The sequence below is a fragment of the Mirounga angustirostris genome, unplaced genomic scaffold (assembly GCF_029215605.1).
Source record: "Mirounga angustirostris isolate CCGP_5_RB_7025 unplaced genomic scaffold, mMirAng1.0.hap1 SCAF_10, whole genome shotgun sequence".
NCBI classification, from domain to species: Eukaryota; Metazoa; Chordata; class Mammalia; order Carnivora; family Phocidae; genus Mirounga; species Mirounga angustirostris.
This window is the reverse complement of record NW_026991718.1, coordinates 38,035,110-38,051,262: the sequence shown is the minus strand read 5'-3', so window position 1 is coordinate 38,051,262 and position 16,153 is coordinate 38,035,110. Positions and strand designations below refer to the sequence as shown.

Sequence of the window (16,153 nt, the reverse complement as noted above, 5' to 3'; positions counted from 1 at the left end):
TTCCTGATGTACTAGCCCTAGTCTGAGGAACAAGGAGTTTGTCCAGACGTCTGATTTTGCAGGTGAGAAGCACGAAGCCCAAAGAAAAGGGGTTCTTCTTTCCATCTTGTCCTGCCTTCTAATCGGAAAAAATGAGGTTCCAGGGCGGCAGTGAAGATTGGGAGACTGACTGTCAGTGATTTGCCAGGTGCCTTAAAAACATGCCAAGTGAGGCTTACAGGGCTGCGCTCACACTGGCCTTCCCTCGGGCGCCCTCCTGCACCTCTTCCCGCGCCGCTGCCTTCCGCGCTCGGCCTCACTCCCCCGCGGCCCTTCGCCCTCTCCCGGCGGAAGCCTGACCCTGCAGCCCAGGCCAGCGCGCACCGCCCGCGCCGCGGACCCGGTAAGCGGCCCCCGCCCGGCCCGGGCAGCCCCTCCGGCCCCTCGGGCCCAGGCCAGCCGATCCCCGGGGGGGGGGGGGGGGGGCGCCGCTCGCTCGCCGCGGCGACCGCCCCACGCGAGCCGGCGCCCCCGCGGCCGGGCTCCACGCACACAGGCCGGCCGCGGGGGCCCCTGCCGGCCTGCGCTTCCGCCGATCGCGGAGCCCTCCCGGGGGCGCGCGCGGGGGGGGGGGGGGGGCGTCCGTAGCGGTTCATCCGCGCTCTTGAACTTCTCGCGGTTGGCTTCCGCTCGGCTGTGTCGGCCTCCCGGCCCCTTCTGTAACCTCTAGCTGCGGCGCTCGGCTCGGACTCGGAGGAACCTGGGTTTCCGAGGCTTTGCACCTTCTGTAGGGTTTCTGTAGTACCGTGTTTTCGGAGGCTGGGAGTGTGCCTTATCCTGCAGGCCTTATCAAAACCTCCTTCCCTGACCCGGGGCCTGGTTAGCCGGAGGACTGGTCCCCGGTGGCCCCAGAGAGGCAGAGGCCTACTTGAGCCTGCTGGCGCCTCCACCCCCGCCCCCCCGCCGCCCAGGGGCACTGTCTGCCTGCAATCAGTGGCGAGGGGCTCAGCTCCTCGGGTCCAAGTCCTTGCCCTGCCCCACCTTTTGTCAGAAGATTTCTTTACCAGCTGGCCCTTTCTGAAATGTTTCCCGGCCTTGGGGCTTTAAAACCAGAGCTCCTGGATTTACCACCTGGATCCAGAGAACGGTATTCAGAGCTCAAGCTCAGCTCCTCGACCTGGCACCTGGCTCCTGGGAACCTAACTGATGCAGCATTGTGACCACAGTTAGGCCTTGGGCGCTCTTGGATGCTCCTCCCCACAACCCCGATCGGAGTCCTGAGTCCACACAGGGCCAGTTAGCCTTGGCTAGACAGTCTTTAGGGTAGCGTGCCAGCGCTTCTAACGATTCCGGGATTAGGCTGAGAGGTAGGGCACTGGTTCTCAACTAGGATGACCAAACCGTTCTAGTTTGTCTGGCACTGAGGGGTTTCTTGGGACATGGGACTTTCGGTTTTAAAACTGGGAAGGTCTTGGGCAAAGTGGGACAAATTGGTTACTGTATTCTTACCCCTGGCTGCACAACAGCTTCACCCATGGAGCCTCTCATATAGAGGTTCTAATCTCATTGATCCAGGGAAGGCCCCAGATAGGAATACTTTTTTTAAAGCTCCCAAGTTGATTCCAACAAACTACCAAAGTGAGGAACCACTAGGTTATAGACAACCATTGACGGTGGTTACTTTTTGAGCAGAAGTGGACCCAGATATCTCTCAAAAGGGTGTACAACCAACTGTGGTGGTCCTCTCCTTATCAAGAGGGCTATCAAAATGGCAGTTGCCTTATTGCTATGATCTGTTCCCAGCTCCCTTACTCCTTGACCGTGAGGACCAAACTTTCTCCTTTCCTGAAATGACTTGGTACCCCCTCTCCCAAGGTCAGTGAATTTGCCTCATTTTGACTGGCGAGGTCATGATTTGGACAGTCCCAAATGAAGCTGGCATGAGACTCGACAGGGCTCTAGTCTCTCAGGCTGGGATGCTTACCCCCGTGAGTGGTGATCCAAGGGCTAGCTGAGGGTGCTCTGTACACTTCAGCTTCCTCCTGTGGGGTACTGAGCTTGGAGATCAGGTGCCTCTGGGACTGTTCCCTCTGCAGGCTACCAGGATCATGTGGTACATCAGCACTCGGGGGATGGCCCCACGGGTCGACTTTGAGGGGGCCCTCTTCTCTGGCTATGCTCCCGATGGAGGTCTCTTCATGCCCGAGGAGCTCCCACAGTTGGGCATAGAGACCCTGCGTCACTGGAGTACGCTCTCCTACCCCAGCCTGGTTAAGGAGCTGTGCACCCTCTTCATTGGTCCTGAGCTCATTCCAAGAGATGTCTTAAACGGTGAGCATCCCCCAGCCTCCCTACTCTCCCACCTCATTCCCCTGCCAGTCCAGCCCCCCACAGAGCTGCGAATCCGTCACTTAACCCCTAGGAGGTTTCTAGTCCTATTTCTCAAACGTTGGTGTTTTCCCCCAGATTCTAGAATCCCAGAAATGGAAATATCCCCAAAGAGTTTATCCATTCCACCTTCCATCTCCAATGGGATGAATGCCATGGTGATCTGCAGAGAATGTTTTTCCTTTAGTTTATTTTTCAAAAATCTCTTTAAGACTAGAGACTTCACCAACATCCTGAGATGCTTGAATGTTGGGATATTTCCTACCTGTATGTATATAAAACACCTGGACCCTCAGATTACTGTTTTGTTTCCTTGAATGGTAATTTCAGAAGGGACTTGGAGAGTGTCCTGGACCAGCTCCTCTCAAACTGGAACGTGCCCATCGATTTCCCTGGGGATCCCGTTAAAATGCAGATTCTGATTCAGTAGGTCTGGGGTGGGGCCTGAGAATTCTGCATTCCTACCAAGCATCCAGATAATTCTAGTGCTGCTGGTCCATGGGCCCGACATGTGAACTAATCCACAACGTGATGGTGGGAGTTTAGGGCTGGGAAGAAGAGGACTGCTCTAGAATGTGGGCTGACGGCCCTGTTGGCATCACCTGGGCATTTATTAGAATTCTCTGCCTTCCTCAGGCCTGCTGAACGAGAATCGGCATTTTAAGATCCCAGGTGATTGGTTTGTCAATTAAAGTTTGAGAAGCACTACCTATGGTGGACCTGCCTTAGGTAGGATTATATGTGAACCATCCCAAGGTTCTGGTATCACAGGTGTGAAATTTAGTATAGCAAAAACAAACCATGTCTGGGCTTTAGGAGGGAACATGGGAAGAGATGAGACATTGATTTGTTTGTTGCACAATTGTTGAGTTGAAATTTGACTGGCATACATGCACGCAAGACATCCAAATGATGAAGTTTATAAAGTAAAAAATGGAAGTCTTATACTCTTTCTCTTCTCTGGGGGGCATCACTTTGAGGAATCTATGAACAGTGTGGTTCATGTCTTTGCAGACTACTTCTTAGGATTAAGTAATTTTATTCATAGATAGTCTCCTTTGGGGTAAACCTTTCTGGTCTCTTATCTGGTAGCAGGAGAGAGAAACTTCACACTCAAAAGCATAAAGAGGGTGCCTGGGTGACTCAGTCGTTAAGCGTCTGCCTTCGGCGCAGGTCATGATCCCAGGGTCCTGGGATCGAGCCCCGCATTGGGCTCCCTGCTCCGCGGGAAGCCTGCTTCTCCCTCTCCCACTCCCCCTGCTTGTGTTCCTCCTCTCACTGTGTCTCTCTCTGTCAAATAAATAAATAAATAAATAAATTCTTAAAAAAAAAAAGCATAAAGAAACGGTGCAGGGGAGTGGAGGGGGGAGAGAGCCTGAGGCAGAGCTAATGCCCTTCCCCCACTGTCTCACCCCTCTCCCCACACAGATCTGATCGACCGAGCCTTCCGCAGATTCCGTCACAGAGAGGTGGTCCATCTGTCCAGGCTGAGGAATGGGCTGAACGTGTTGGAGCTGTGGCATGGGGCCACGTACGCGTTTAAGGACCTGTCTCTGTGCTGCACAGCTCAGTTCCTGCAGTACTTCCTGGAGAAGGAGAAGAAGCACGTCACTGTGGTTGTAGGTGTGCATCGTGCGCGTGAGGGCCGGAGCCCCGTAGGTGCCCTGACGTGCCAGTATCTACCCACGGGATGCTCCGCATGCATGTCTCAAGGAGTGTGTGTGACTGGTTCTTCTAGAGCAGAGTTCGTCACCTTTTCCTGAGGTGTGGACCCTTGGACAGTTTGGTGGAGGCTACGGAACCTTCTCAGAAGAATATTTTAAGTACACAAAATATGTAAGATTGTGTGGTACCAAGTTCACAGATGCCCTGATTTCTGTCCCTGGATCTCTAGGAGGTTAATGGACCCCAGGTTAAGTACGAGGTTCCATCTCTTCAGGTATTTGAAGTAGACATTGCCTTCTGTGCAGCAATGCTTTAGGGACCATTTCTTTCCTTTTCTGTCTCCTTGTTGTAAAGGGGAGGGTTATTTTTTCTTCCTATCCAGGAACATCTGGGGACACAGGAAGTGCTGCCATTGAGAGTGTTCAGGGAGCAAAGAACGTGGACATCATCGTTCTGCTGCCCCAGGGTCACTGCACGAAGATCCAAGAGCTCCAGATGACCACGGTGGTGAGGGAGAATGTCCATGTGTTTGGAGGTGAGTGCTGGGATGGAGGCTCCAGGGAAAGCATGGCCGCCTTGAGCGCGTCTGTTTTGGGAGATGGGCTGGAATACAACTGGTCCATTGATTAGTTGACCACCCTTGCTCCTACTTTGTCTCTGTCCTTCCCTCCCCTCATAAATCATGAGGTTGGTATATGCCTTGCCCAGCTTTGGGCAAGCTCTTGGCAACACAGTTTCATAAGCTACTGGAGGTGACAAGTGCATAAACCTTTACTGACAGTATAACCCAACACTAAACCCCAAAGAATGCCACCTCTGTGTAGGTTCAACCTACTGGTACCATATATAAAGGCAGCCCCAGACCCATAGCCCAAGCCAAGTGACCCGGGCTTTGTTTCAGTGCACTGAACTTTAGAGGCCACAAAAATGTTAAATATTTTAAAAGAGTGTATCCTTACATGTTAACAGCTCAGGCCCTCCCTTATGGTGTAGAAACAACTAAGTCGTGCATTTGGTTAGCAGGTCTGGGAAATTACTCAATAGTACCCACTGCTGGAGACACCTCTTCCTGAGCCACATCATGAATTTTGGCATTTTGTACTCACAGAAAAGCAAAAAATGATCTCCTTTAATGTCAGGGCATCTGTTCTATGGAAATCGAGACTCTAGAAGGGCAGAGTGAGCTTGAATGGAGCCGTAAACTCTTATTTCCACTTTTGCACACCTAGCTAGACCCCAGGTAGCCCTGAAGTAAGGGTAAGGATATGAGGAGTAGGGGGTCTTGGTGAGGTTTTGTACACTGTGGCCTTAGGAGAGCTGTCTCGGAGGCCTGGCTTGGTTTGGTCACTCACTTAGCAGGAGAGCAATGTTGGTAGCAGAAGACATTCCTCCTACAAATCGCCTGGCCTCCTGGTATATAATCCCACAGAGGATGTTTTCAAAGAACACTGGTTTTGTCAAGGAGCAAAAAGCATAGTGCAAACAAACCTTACCCATGGCGGTAGCAGGAAGATCCTTCGTCCACTGGTTCAAAAGTAAGCAAAACCCCCTTCTACTCTTTAACAAGCACCTACACATTTCAGTGAAAATTCTGGGTTTAGCTAATGCAGGTGTTGGGAAATCTTACATGTTAGTGTTGGCGGTTGCCTATATTTGGCTGCATTTTCCTGCACTCGTTGCAAAATTTTGATGTATGATATCTGGGCTCCTGAGGGTCCCTATTATACTCTAAGGACTAAAATTGCTAGTTATGGATCCAGGACTTTCTTTGCCTAGAATCGAAGCAGAGAATAACATTTCTTATGTCTGTTCTGCCACCTTCTCCCTTCTTGCCTTATACCAGATATTGGAAGGCTTTTACCTAAGGGCTTGTGTGTAAGCTCGGTTCCTGACCACGGAGTGGAGAACGGTGCCCATTTGTAAAATAGTAGTAGAGCTAGAGATGTGGATGGTGATGAGTGCAACATGTTATGAATGTCTTCTTGCTGGAGCCCAAGGGGCATTTCTGTTTTATCCACGTTCTGAGCTTCAAGAAAATAAGACAGCGGACTTTAAAGAAATTAATTTTTGTTTCTAAATAGCACTGTTCAGGTCCTTCCTTTCATTCTGGAATCTTCTGATTTGGTTTCGAGGAGGATGTGTGTTTGTTCCAGAGCTAAGAGTGGACATGTCTTTTCCCTTAGACCAGGGAGCTCAGGGAGTAGGGATGGGCCACCTGGATTGTTGTGTGTTGGACACTGATGTTTTTTAAAGTCATTAATTTCCACATATGTTTTATACTTGGTTCTTCTTGCACAGAATAATCAACAAGTGCTGGTTATACATTATTTGGGATATTTTTGGCTGGAAGTAACAGAAAATCTAACTCCGACCAGTCTGAATAAGAATATTTTCCAGCTTATAGAACTGGAAATCTAGAGGTGGGATGGGGTTCCTGAATAGTTGATTCAGTGACTCAGCAGTCCCTCAGCGGAGACCCAGGTTCTTGGCATTCTCTCCTCTGCCTTCCCCATCCTAAGGCTCATTTCTCTCATGGCATATGATGCTTACTTAAGGTAACTAAGTCTCTCTTCCTGTGGCTCCATCTTAAGAGCAGTAAATTTTTTCCTGGAACCCCAGCAAACATCCCGCTGGTGTGTGGATCTAGAGTCAGCCCTGTGGCCTCATTACTGCTCTACAGTGAGAAGGATAGAATGGATGAGAACCTTGGTGCTGACTCTGGCACTTCCTGCAGTAAACCTTACCCCTCTCCTTCAAGTTTGGATCCGGTGGAGAAATAGACCCAGGTTTCAGATAAGAGATCAATATTGGCTTGATTGCTAGTTGGGCTGGATTGAGGAGTGCAACTTGGATTAGTAGCCAACTCACCCATAAATTTACCCAGTAATTCATCCATAAATTAAACTGTGCCCACACCCAGCTCAGGGAGGAAAGGTCCATGCCAGCTTACCTACCACGTGGGAGCAGAGAGCAGAATGCCTCTCTGTGATCTAACTGAGAGAGGGGCAGAGCATATGAGAACAGAGACTCTTTACCCCCATGTCCTGGTAGAGGACCGTGGAGTGAAGAAAGGATCAGCCTCTTGCCACCGCATAGCCTCATAAACCATCTCTCCTTGTTCCTGGAGAGTGGGGCAGGTGGGCACGGACTCCAAAGAGGAAGCCTTTTCCCAACCTCCCAGCAGGTTGATAATTTATGTCTAATTTTATACAATGGTAGAAACATTGGAAGTATGACCACAAGAATATGAGACATGGTTTCTTTTCTTGAGTTGCTTAATGTCGAGTCTAGAAAGCCAGGCCAGGACATGGGAGAGCAGACACCAGGGCCTAGTGAAGGTCCCGGCTGGATGGGCCCAGTGTGCGAGAGCCTTGTGCCAGGCAGGTGCCGACCACCTGGGGGTTCTTCGTGCTCCTGATAGCTCCCCTCCCCCCTCTTCCCTGACAGTGGAGGGCAACAGCGACGAGCTTGATGAGCCAATCAAGGCCGTGTTTGCTGACGTGGCTTTTGTCAAGAAGCACAATCTGATGAGTCTGAATTCCATCAACTGGTCCCGGGTCCTCGTGCAAATGGCCCACCACTTCTTCGCTTACTTCCAGTGTGCGCCATCCTTAGACACGCACCCCCTGCCCCCCGTGGAAGTGGTTGTGCCAACAGGGGCTGCCGGCAACCTTGCAGGTAAGGAGACCCCTGGGCAGAAATGGGCTTTCTGGAAAAATCCCTGTGGCCCTCATCCTCCCAGCTGCCCTTGGGCTGCAACTGCGAGGAGAAAGTTGGAGTCCCTGCTCTGAAGGTGACAGGCACCCAGGCAGAAGAAGTCCCCAGCAAACGTCCCGGTCACTCCCTGGGAGGACCGCCTGGCCTCTTGCTGCAGGAGGGCAGGATGGGCTCGCCCCCCTCAGGGGGCTGTGGAGAGATGCGGTCACGGTTCAGCCGCTGTGGAGGCCTGCCATCGCCCGCTTCAGAGAGGCTGACTTTGCTCCCAGCCTCAGCCAGCTGCCTGCTATGAGGGCAACCGGCACAACACGTTCCCACCCCTAGGGTCACCACCCAGAGACCGTGTCAGGGGGAAAGATGTCTGGACTTTGGGTTCTGGCCCCAGCTGAGTGGCCCTGGGGCAGTCCCTTAGACCGGCTGCTCAGCTGTAAAAACAATATTGGATAGCTTATCCTATCTCTCAGGGCTCCTGTGAAGTGCAAGTAAGATCCTTCACGCGTGTGTATGAACTTCGTGAAGATGCAGTGCTGTGCCGCTGCGTGGCCTTAAAATCGCCTTCTAGAATAATAATAAACATGCATCCCGCACTTGCTGTGCATCAGGCGCCCATCCAAGTGCTGTCCACGTATCACCTTGTTTAATGCTCACGCGCGCCTGTGAGGACGGTACTATTGTCTCCACGTCACGATGAGGAAGTGGGGGCACAGAGAAGTTGGCCAGCTTGCCCCCGCGGTCACAGCGGTCGGTGGCAGAGCCAGGACGACCACCCCGGCGGGCTGGCTCCAGAGCCCGCGTCCTCGTGAGCTTGCGAGGCTGCCTCCTCACGGGCACGGCTGTTTCTGATGGCTCTGTCCATGGCTTTGCTTCTGATGGGCGCCAAGGATGGCTTCGGCGAGACCGAGAAAGCATCTCAGTGGTCCCGAGGCTGCCTGACTTCTTCCACTCCCACGGGGATGGGAAGAGCGGCGCTGGCGATTAGGGAAGGATAGCTCAGCGGTCTTCACCATCCATGGGGGGTGGGGGGGGGCGGGGGGCCCCACAGCGCTCCCAGTTTGCATCAGCCTCCCGTGAATGGTGCCGCCTGCACTTGTCCCAGTGCCTCCCACAGTGGCTGGCACAAAACGAACGTTTGCAGAGAGTGCTCCTATCGATCTCTGCTCCATCAGGAACTAGCCGTGTAAATTTAAGCTCCTGGGCCCTTTTGAGCATCCATTTCTCCTCTGCACGATGTTTACATGGGGATCAAGTGAAAATAAGAATGTGAAAGTGCTTTGCAAAATTCCGGGTGAGGTGTGGTGATCCCTAACTCCTCTTAATGACCCACCAGAGAGGAACCATTCGTGGAAGTATGTAAAACCCTCTCCCAGCGTGAAGAATTCCTTGTTTGTTCCATGCAGACAGGAACTGGTGGCTGGGAGGGTAGAGGGCACAGCTCTGTTCCCCCCCACCCAGGGGGCTCTCCAGGAGGGGCGGGGTGTCCACAGACGCTGCTTCTAGGAGGCTGAGTGGGGGTCATTTCAACTTCCCAGAACCTTCATTTTCTCTTCTGCAAGTGGTAGCGAGCATGTGTGCCTGGTGTGTGTGTGTGTGTGTGTGTGTGAGAGAGAGAGAGAGAGAGGGAGAGAGAGAGACAGAGGGAGAGAGGGAGGGAGGAAGGGAGGGAGGGAGAAACGTGGAGGTGGAGAAGAATATCAGGGAACAGTAACATCTCTTCTTTCCTGTTTTGTGTGTGTGTGTGTGTGTGTGTGTGAGTGACAGCTTGTTACACGATTCACATACTATACAATTCACCTGTTTAAAGGATACAACTGAATAGTTTTTAGTATATGTGCAGATTTGTGCAACCACCCCCACAGTTAATTTCAGAACATTTCTATCACGTGGAAAAGAAACCCTGTTCCCTTTAGCAGTGACTCCCCATTTCCCCTCATCTCCCCAGCTCTAGGCAACCATTGATCTATTTTGTCTCTATCGATTTGTCTGTTCTGGACGTTTTATATAAATAAAATCATACAATATGTAACCTTTTGTGTCTAGCTTCTTTCACTTAATATGTTTTCAAGTTTCACATATTTGTAGCATGTTTCAGTTACTTCGTTCTTTCTATGGCTGAATAATATTCCATTGTATGCATATACCACATTTTGTTTATCCATTTATCAGTTATTAGACATTTGGATTGCTTCGATTTTGTAACTATTATGAACAATGCTGCTGTAAACATTGGTGTCTAAGTTTTTGTGTGGACCAGTATTTTCATTTTTCGAGTATATATACCTACGAGTAGAATTTCTGGGTCACATGGTAAGTCTATGCTTAACTTTTTGAGGAACTGTCAGACTTTCCCAAAGCAGCTGCACCATTTTGTATTCCCATCAGCAGTGTATGAGGGTTTCAATTTCTCCACAGCCCCACCAACACTTTGATTCTAGCCATCCTAATGGACATGCACTGGTATGTCACTGTGACTTTGGTTTCTATTTTCCTGATGTCGAGTATCTTTTATGTTCTCACTGGCCATGTGTATATCTTCTAGAGAAATGCTTTTCCAAGTCTTTTGCCCACTTTTAAATTGGACCATTCGTATTTTTATTGTTGAGTTTGAAGAGTTATTTTTTTTTAAAGATTTTATTTATTTATTTGACAGAGAGAGAGACAGCGAGAGCGGGAACACAAGCAGGGGGAGTGGGAGAGGGAGAAGCAGGCTCCCCGCTGAGCAGGGAGCCCGATGTGGGGCTCGATCCCAGGACCCTGGGATCATGACCTGAGCCGAAGGCAGGCGCTTAACCGACTGAGCCACCCGGGCGCCCCTGAAGAGTTATTTACATATTCTGTATGCTAGTCCTTTATCAGATATACAATCTGCAAATATTTTTTCCCGTTCTGTGAGCTGCATTTTCGTTTTCTTGATCGTGCCCTTTGAAGCACAAATCTTCAACATCTTCAAAAGCACCAAAGTTTCTTAATTTTTATGAAGTCCAGTTTATCTAAATTTCCTTTTATTTCTTGTACTTTGGGCGTCATGTCTGAGACCTTTGTTCTCCTCTCTTGTCTTAAGCTGGGTGCATTGCTCAGAAGATGGGCCTGCCCATCCGCCTGGTCGCGGCAGTGAACCGTAATGACATCATCCACAGGACTGTGCAGCGGGGAGACTTCTCTCTGTCCAAGGCTGTCGAACCAACCTTGGCATCAGCTATGGACATTCAGGTAGGACCTGTGGGAAAGTGGGCACCTGGCCCAGGTGTTGACTCGGTGGGGATGGACAAGGGCTGAGATCAGTGTGGCCCCTGGCACCCTGCCTTCCTGCCCAGGTGCCCTACAACATGGAGAGGATCTTCTGGCTGCTGTTGGCCTCTGACAGCCAGGGGACAAGAGCCCTCATGGAGCAGTTTGAAAGGACCCAAAGCACGAGTCTACCCAAGGAACTGCACAGCAAGGTCAGTCACCACTCACGCACCACGGAGACAGCAAAGGGTGCAGCCATGAAACCCAACGTGGGTTTGGAAATCTGGTTACGGGAAGAGGGCACCTGTTTCTTGAGCACCTGCTAAGAGGTGGGCAGCTTTGCAGTCACTTTCTATGGATTAATTTATTGAATGAGGAGATGCAGTAGAGAGCATTGATTTAGAGTCAGACAGGGCTTGGCTCCAAGCCGGCCATGAAAACTTGGGCCCCTTTCTTAAACTCTGTGCCTCAGTTTCCTCATATGTAGAGTGGGGCTAATGAGAATGCCTATTGCTATTGAAAACTGAAGTCAAATAATGCCCATGAAGCACTTCGTACACTGCCTGGAAATATAGGGCTTGATACATTAACTATTATTATTTTTATTTATTATTGTTGTTGATTTTCAGCAGTAGCAACGATTGGCAGCCATTTTGCCCATCCAGTTTGACCATTATCCTCTTGAGTATTTTTTCTTTTTAAAAAGGAAAGGAGAAATTTTATTTCTTCAGAGTGGTAGGAATCTAGTTAGGAAGGACTGCTTTTATTTTATTTATTTATTTATTTATTTATTTTACTTTATTTTATTTTTGAGAGGGAGAGAGAGAGAGAGCACACATACGTGCAAGTGGATGGGGTTGGGGGAGAAACAGAGGCAGAGGGAGAGAAAATCTTAAGCAGGCTCCACGCTCAGCACGGAGCCCGAGACAGGGCTTGAGCTCACGATCCTGAGATCATGACCTGAGCCAAAATCAAGAGTCCGACGCTTAACTGACTGAGCCACCCAGGTGCCTGATGGCTTTTATTTAAATGCAACCTGGTGATGGTCCACCTTTAATGTTCTCTACCACATCCCACCAAGTCATCCAGGCCATATGTCCAGTGACCAGGACCTCACTACCTCACACCAGCTCTCATCGTTGCAAAGTTCTGTGTGTTGAGCTGGAATCTCCTCCTTCCAACCTGTGCGCTGGGGAGCAGTGTGATTCCCATATTGGAAGAGAATCTCCATTTCTCTGCTGAGTCTTCCCGGTTCCTCTAGCCGTCCCTTACATGACCTAATTTCGCCTAGTCAATGACTGTCTTAAAGGGTTGCTCCTAGAACTGGACACAGTTCTCTGGGCTTAGCCACCCGTTGCAGACCGGAGTGGCATTTCAGTGTTTCCTGTGATGCAACCTTAGTTGGGGCTACTATAACAAAGTAGAGACTGGGTGGCTTATAAACCACATACCTCTGTCTCTCATAGTTCTGGACGCCAGAAGTCTGAGATCAGGGTGCCAACATGGTTGGGTTCTGGTGGGAGCAACTTCCATAGAAATGGTAGACGGTCAATGTGTTGTCATGGCCTCACGTGGTGGAAAGACACGCAGCTAACTCTCTGGCCTCTTCTTATAAAGACACTAATTCTGTTCACGACGGCGCCACCCTCATGACCTCCCCAAAGTCCCACCTTCAGATACCATCACATTGGGATTAAGTTTTTCACATATGAATTTGAGCGGGGGGAGGGGGACACAAACATTCAGACCATAACACAACCAAAGATCCACATATTCAGTTAATGGTTTGTTTTGATACCCCGTTCCTTCTCCTCACGTAAATGAGGTGCTCCAGGAACACAGACACCAGATCCCGCCCTGCTTCATTCTCTCCCTGGCTGTACACGGACAAGACTTTCCATCTGCTGGAACAGCCATCATTCACTCACTCATTCGTTCATTCATTCATTTATTCAATGTATCTCCTGTAAGCCGGGAACTGTGCTAGGTGCTGGAGATACAAAGATAGAGAAAACACATTCTCTGTCTTCTGTGAACCCTAATGGGACAGGTAGCTGTACAAATGATTTATGACACCCTGTGGTCTCTGCTGCAGGCAAGTATAAGCAGGGTGATTGGCACATCGATAGCATGCAATAGATTTTCAGAAAATGATCAGATCAACCCTCCACACTGAGGGGGCAGTGGGGAATCTTCCTCTGTGGATTGGGGGGAGGCTTCCTGGAGGAGGTGTGACCTGGGCTGGGTGGGAACTCACTGGAAGGTATTCTTGCCCCCACAGGGAAGGGGTGTGCCAACGACAGGGCACCAGGAATGTTTGAAAGCCCTTAACCTTCTGTGTTTTGTCCTTTTGCTGAACAAGACTATATAGACTGACTTGCTAAATCACGAGCCAATCCTAACTAAATTTACTGACCTGAAACTCAAAGGATCCTTCCCCGAAGCTGAGGGAATCGACTTAAAACTGGGAAACACGGGGAGCCAGATTTTTCTCTGAGCTGAAGTTGAGCGACTTAGTCTGAAGATTCATCTGAGGGTCTGGTGTTGCCTGCCTCTGTGATGTAGTGAGTTTTGGGTCACTTTCCACGGGTTCTTCCCCGACCCTGATTGCCACCCCTCTGACCCTGGGACCTGTCAGCTTTTGGGGGCCGTGACGTCTGAGTCGGTGTCGGATGAAGCCATCACCCGGACCATGGGTCGCTGTTGGGAAGAGAACCGCTACCTGCTGTGCCCTCACTCGGCCGTGGCTGTGAGTTACCATTACCAGCAGATGAACAGGCAGCAGCCCAGGTACGGGCCGCGGGCGCCTGGGTCACCGGGGTACTCTGGCTTTCGGGGGCCCTCCTCCTCCCCAAGCAGGGGAGACAGGAATCTGCACCAGTGGCTTTCCTGAGCATGACGGGTGCTGTGTGGAGTTGTGCCCTGAGAACTGTGGTCCTGGAGGAGGGTGTGTGGTAGCTGTCTGGGGGGCGGCCACTGAGACGTGGTGGTTGAGCTGGGTCCCCCACAAAGAGGAGCGGTTTCCCTGGCAGTGTCATTGTCGAGATAAGTTCAAGGTACCCAACATCTGCCTCTTTCTCTCTCTCCCTTTCTTCTCTGTGCACCACCCTATCCCTTCCTCCCCTGTTCCTTCTCCTCCTCCCTCCTCGCTTTCTCCTTTCCACATCTGTCCGTCTGGTCTCTTGGCCGCCCTCCTGTTCCCACCCGCCCCACCCCACAGCCTTCCCCGGTGCTGTCTGGCCCCCGCCTCTGCAGCTAAGTTCCCAGAAGCTGTCCTGGCTGCAGGGCTGACCCCAGAGACCCCTGAGGACATCCTAGCCCTGGAGTTCAAGGAGACGCGCTGCACTCCGATGCGGAAGGGTGACGACTGGACGCTGATGCTTCGGAACACCATTGAGGGCCTGAGCTGGCAGCAGAGGGCTCAGTCCTGAATGCTCCAGAATAGCCAGGCTGGATTTGACTTGAGTCAAGTTGCCCTGTTGATCTTGTATCAGGGTCCCCTGTTCTGTGAACCCAGGGCAGGTATCACAGCACCACTAAATAAAGTCCAAATGCCTGCATTTCCATAGGTACCTCCGTAACCACGCTGTCCCGGAGAAGTCACACTGTCTTTTCCTCTGAAAATATAACTCACCCTCTCCCCTCTCCGTGCCTTCCACCCTGCCTTTGCCTCTGGGAGACTGTCCTTCTTTGATGAGTCTTGGTCGCTGCAAATTGTTTACTGCCGAGTTGTCCCTCATGAGCCCAGATGGAAATAAGGGCTCCTGATCCTGGCAGAACATCAATGGTAGCTTTCCTAAGGCGTGTGTTCCCTTCTACCCTGTTTTATTCGCTCCACATTAGACATTACCTCCCCGTCTCAAAGCTTCTCGAAGACAAGAACCACAGTTTAACACAACGGGCTGAAACCTTTTGGGTTTGCCCCTATTGATCAAAACATTTTTAAAATTTGTTCTCCCGACATGTGTATACTAAATTATATATAAACTACACAAACCATATGCTAAAATATGAATGAAGGGCTAATGATAAAAACCTACATTGACCTTTCCTCCCCATACTCCAGTGCCTTGTCTTGTGGACCCATCTTTGGCAGTCCTAACTGAGCCTAGTGTCTGGTGCATTCCGTAACCAGCAGGAACCAGCATGCCTGTGATTCCCCATCTGCCCGATGACTGTGTGATGGTTCTCAAAGTGTGGCCCTTGGGTCTCCTCAAAATGCACACTTCTGGCCACCTTCACAGGTGAATCTCTGGGTATGGGATGGACATCATCTGCAGTTCTTACAAATTCCCTGAGTAAGTCTTCCGTGTGCTCTAATTTGGGAAACCCTGGCTGGGGAGTTTAAGGTGATAAGTAATTTCTTGTTTATCAATTATGAGGTGCACTTTATTTTCACGAGGGCATGCTTTATGGCTCCTACTGTTTCCATAATCTAGCCTTGTGCTGTCGAATTCAGTAGTTACTAACCACATGTGACTCTGAGCACTTGAAATGTGACTAGTACAACTAAAGAACTGAATTTTTAATTTTTAAAAACTTTAATTAATTTACATTTAAATTTCAAAACTATTACTTGATTCAGTTATTAAAAAAACTTTTAAGTATGGTTGGAAAAATGCAGGTGTTTGAATCTGCTTTTTCAGCTGTAAATTTTATGAAGTCTAAATACAGATAAGTATTTCCAATGAAAATTGAGTGTTTTAATTGAAATATACCATAAGTGTAAAATATATATTGGATTTCAAAGACTTCGAATGAAAGAAATTTGCAATATCTCAGGAATAATTTTATATTGATCACATGTTGGAAAGACAATATTTGGATGTATTAGGTTAAATAAAATATACCATTAAAATTAATTCCATCTGTTTCTTTTCCTTTTACTAGGATGTTTAAAGTTATATATGGGGCTTGCCTTTGTGGCTCGTGTTGCATTTCCATGGACAGCAGTGATCTAGAGTTTAGCATTGGCTTCAGGTACACATGAACGCACTGCAGATAGGTGCGGGTTTAGTTATATTACTGGGTTCAAATTCTGTATGAATTGAGGGGGGTGTGTTTAGACCAATACAAACATGTAAAGGTGAACGCAAGCCTTATGTTCTGGATGGGGGGGCAACCTTTGGAACACAGGTGAGAGAGGTGAGTCAGGCACAGCATGGAGGGAGTTTGGGGA

At 49.8% G+C, this 16,153-nt stretch overlaps 1 protein-coding gene across 3 annotated transcripts; it reads left to right on the top strand.

Moving 5' to 3' along the window:
- Positions 1-249: 249 nt before the first annotated feature.
- THNSL2 (threonine synthase like 2) lies at positions 250-15,836 on the top strand. 3 transcript variants are annotated; one of them, XM_045884584.2, is made up of 9 exons: positions 250-382; positions 2,076-2,310; positions 3,796-3,990; positions 4,415-4,567; positions 7,480-7,710; positions 10,808-10,956; positions 11,061-11,186; positions 13,613-13,764; positions 14,195-15,836. In XM_045884584.2, exons 2-9 carry the CDS (start codon positions 2,088-2,090, stop codon positions 14,403-14,405), a joined length of 1,440 nt encoding a protein of 479 aa, XP_045740540.1. In that variant the 5' UTR covers positions 250-382; positions 2,076-2,087; the 3' UTR covers positions 14,406-15,836. The 3 variants fall into 3 exon arrangements, with proteins under 3 accessions (XP_045740540.1, XP_064428296.1, XP_054365703.1); XM_064572226.1 differs by having other exon boundaries at positions 13,613-13,723; positions 14,195-14,384; XM_054509728.2 differs by lacking the exons at positions 13,613-13,764; positions 14,195-15,836 and adding an exon at positions 13,256-13,387.
- The last annotated feature ends 317 nt before the right edge of the window (positions 15,837-16,153 follow it).

Excerpts from the sequence above, each read along its gene's own strand:
- THNSL2 (XM_045884584.2), top strand. The coding sequence starts at position 2,088 with ATGTGGTACATCAGCACTCGGGGGATGGCCCCACGGGTCGACTTTGAG. Across the intron at positions 2,311-3,795 it reads TCCAAGAGATGTCTTAAACG|ATCTGATCGACCGAGCCTTC; the intron begins GTGAGCATCCCC and ends CTCCCCACACAG. Across the intron at positions 4,568-7,479 it reads GAATGTCCATGTGTTTGGAG|TGGAGGGCAACAGCGACGAG; the intron begins GTGAGTGCTGGG and ends CTTCCCTGACAG.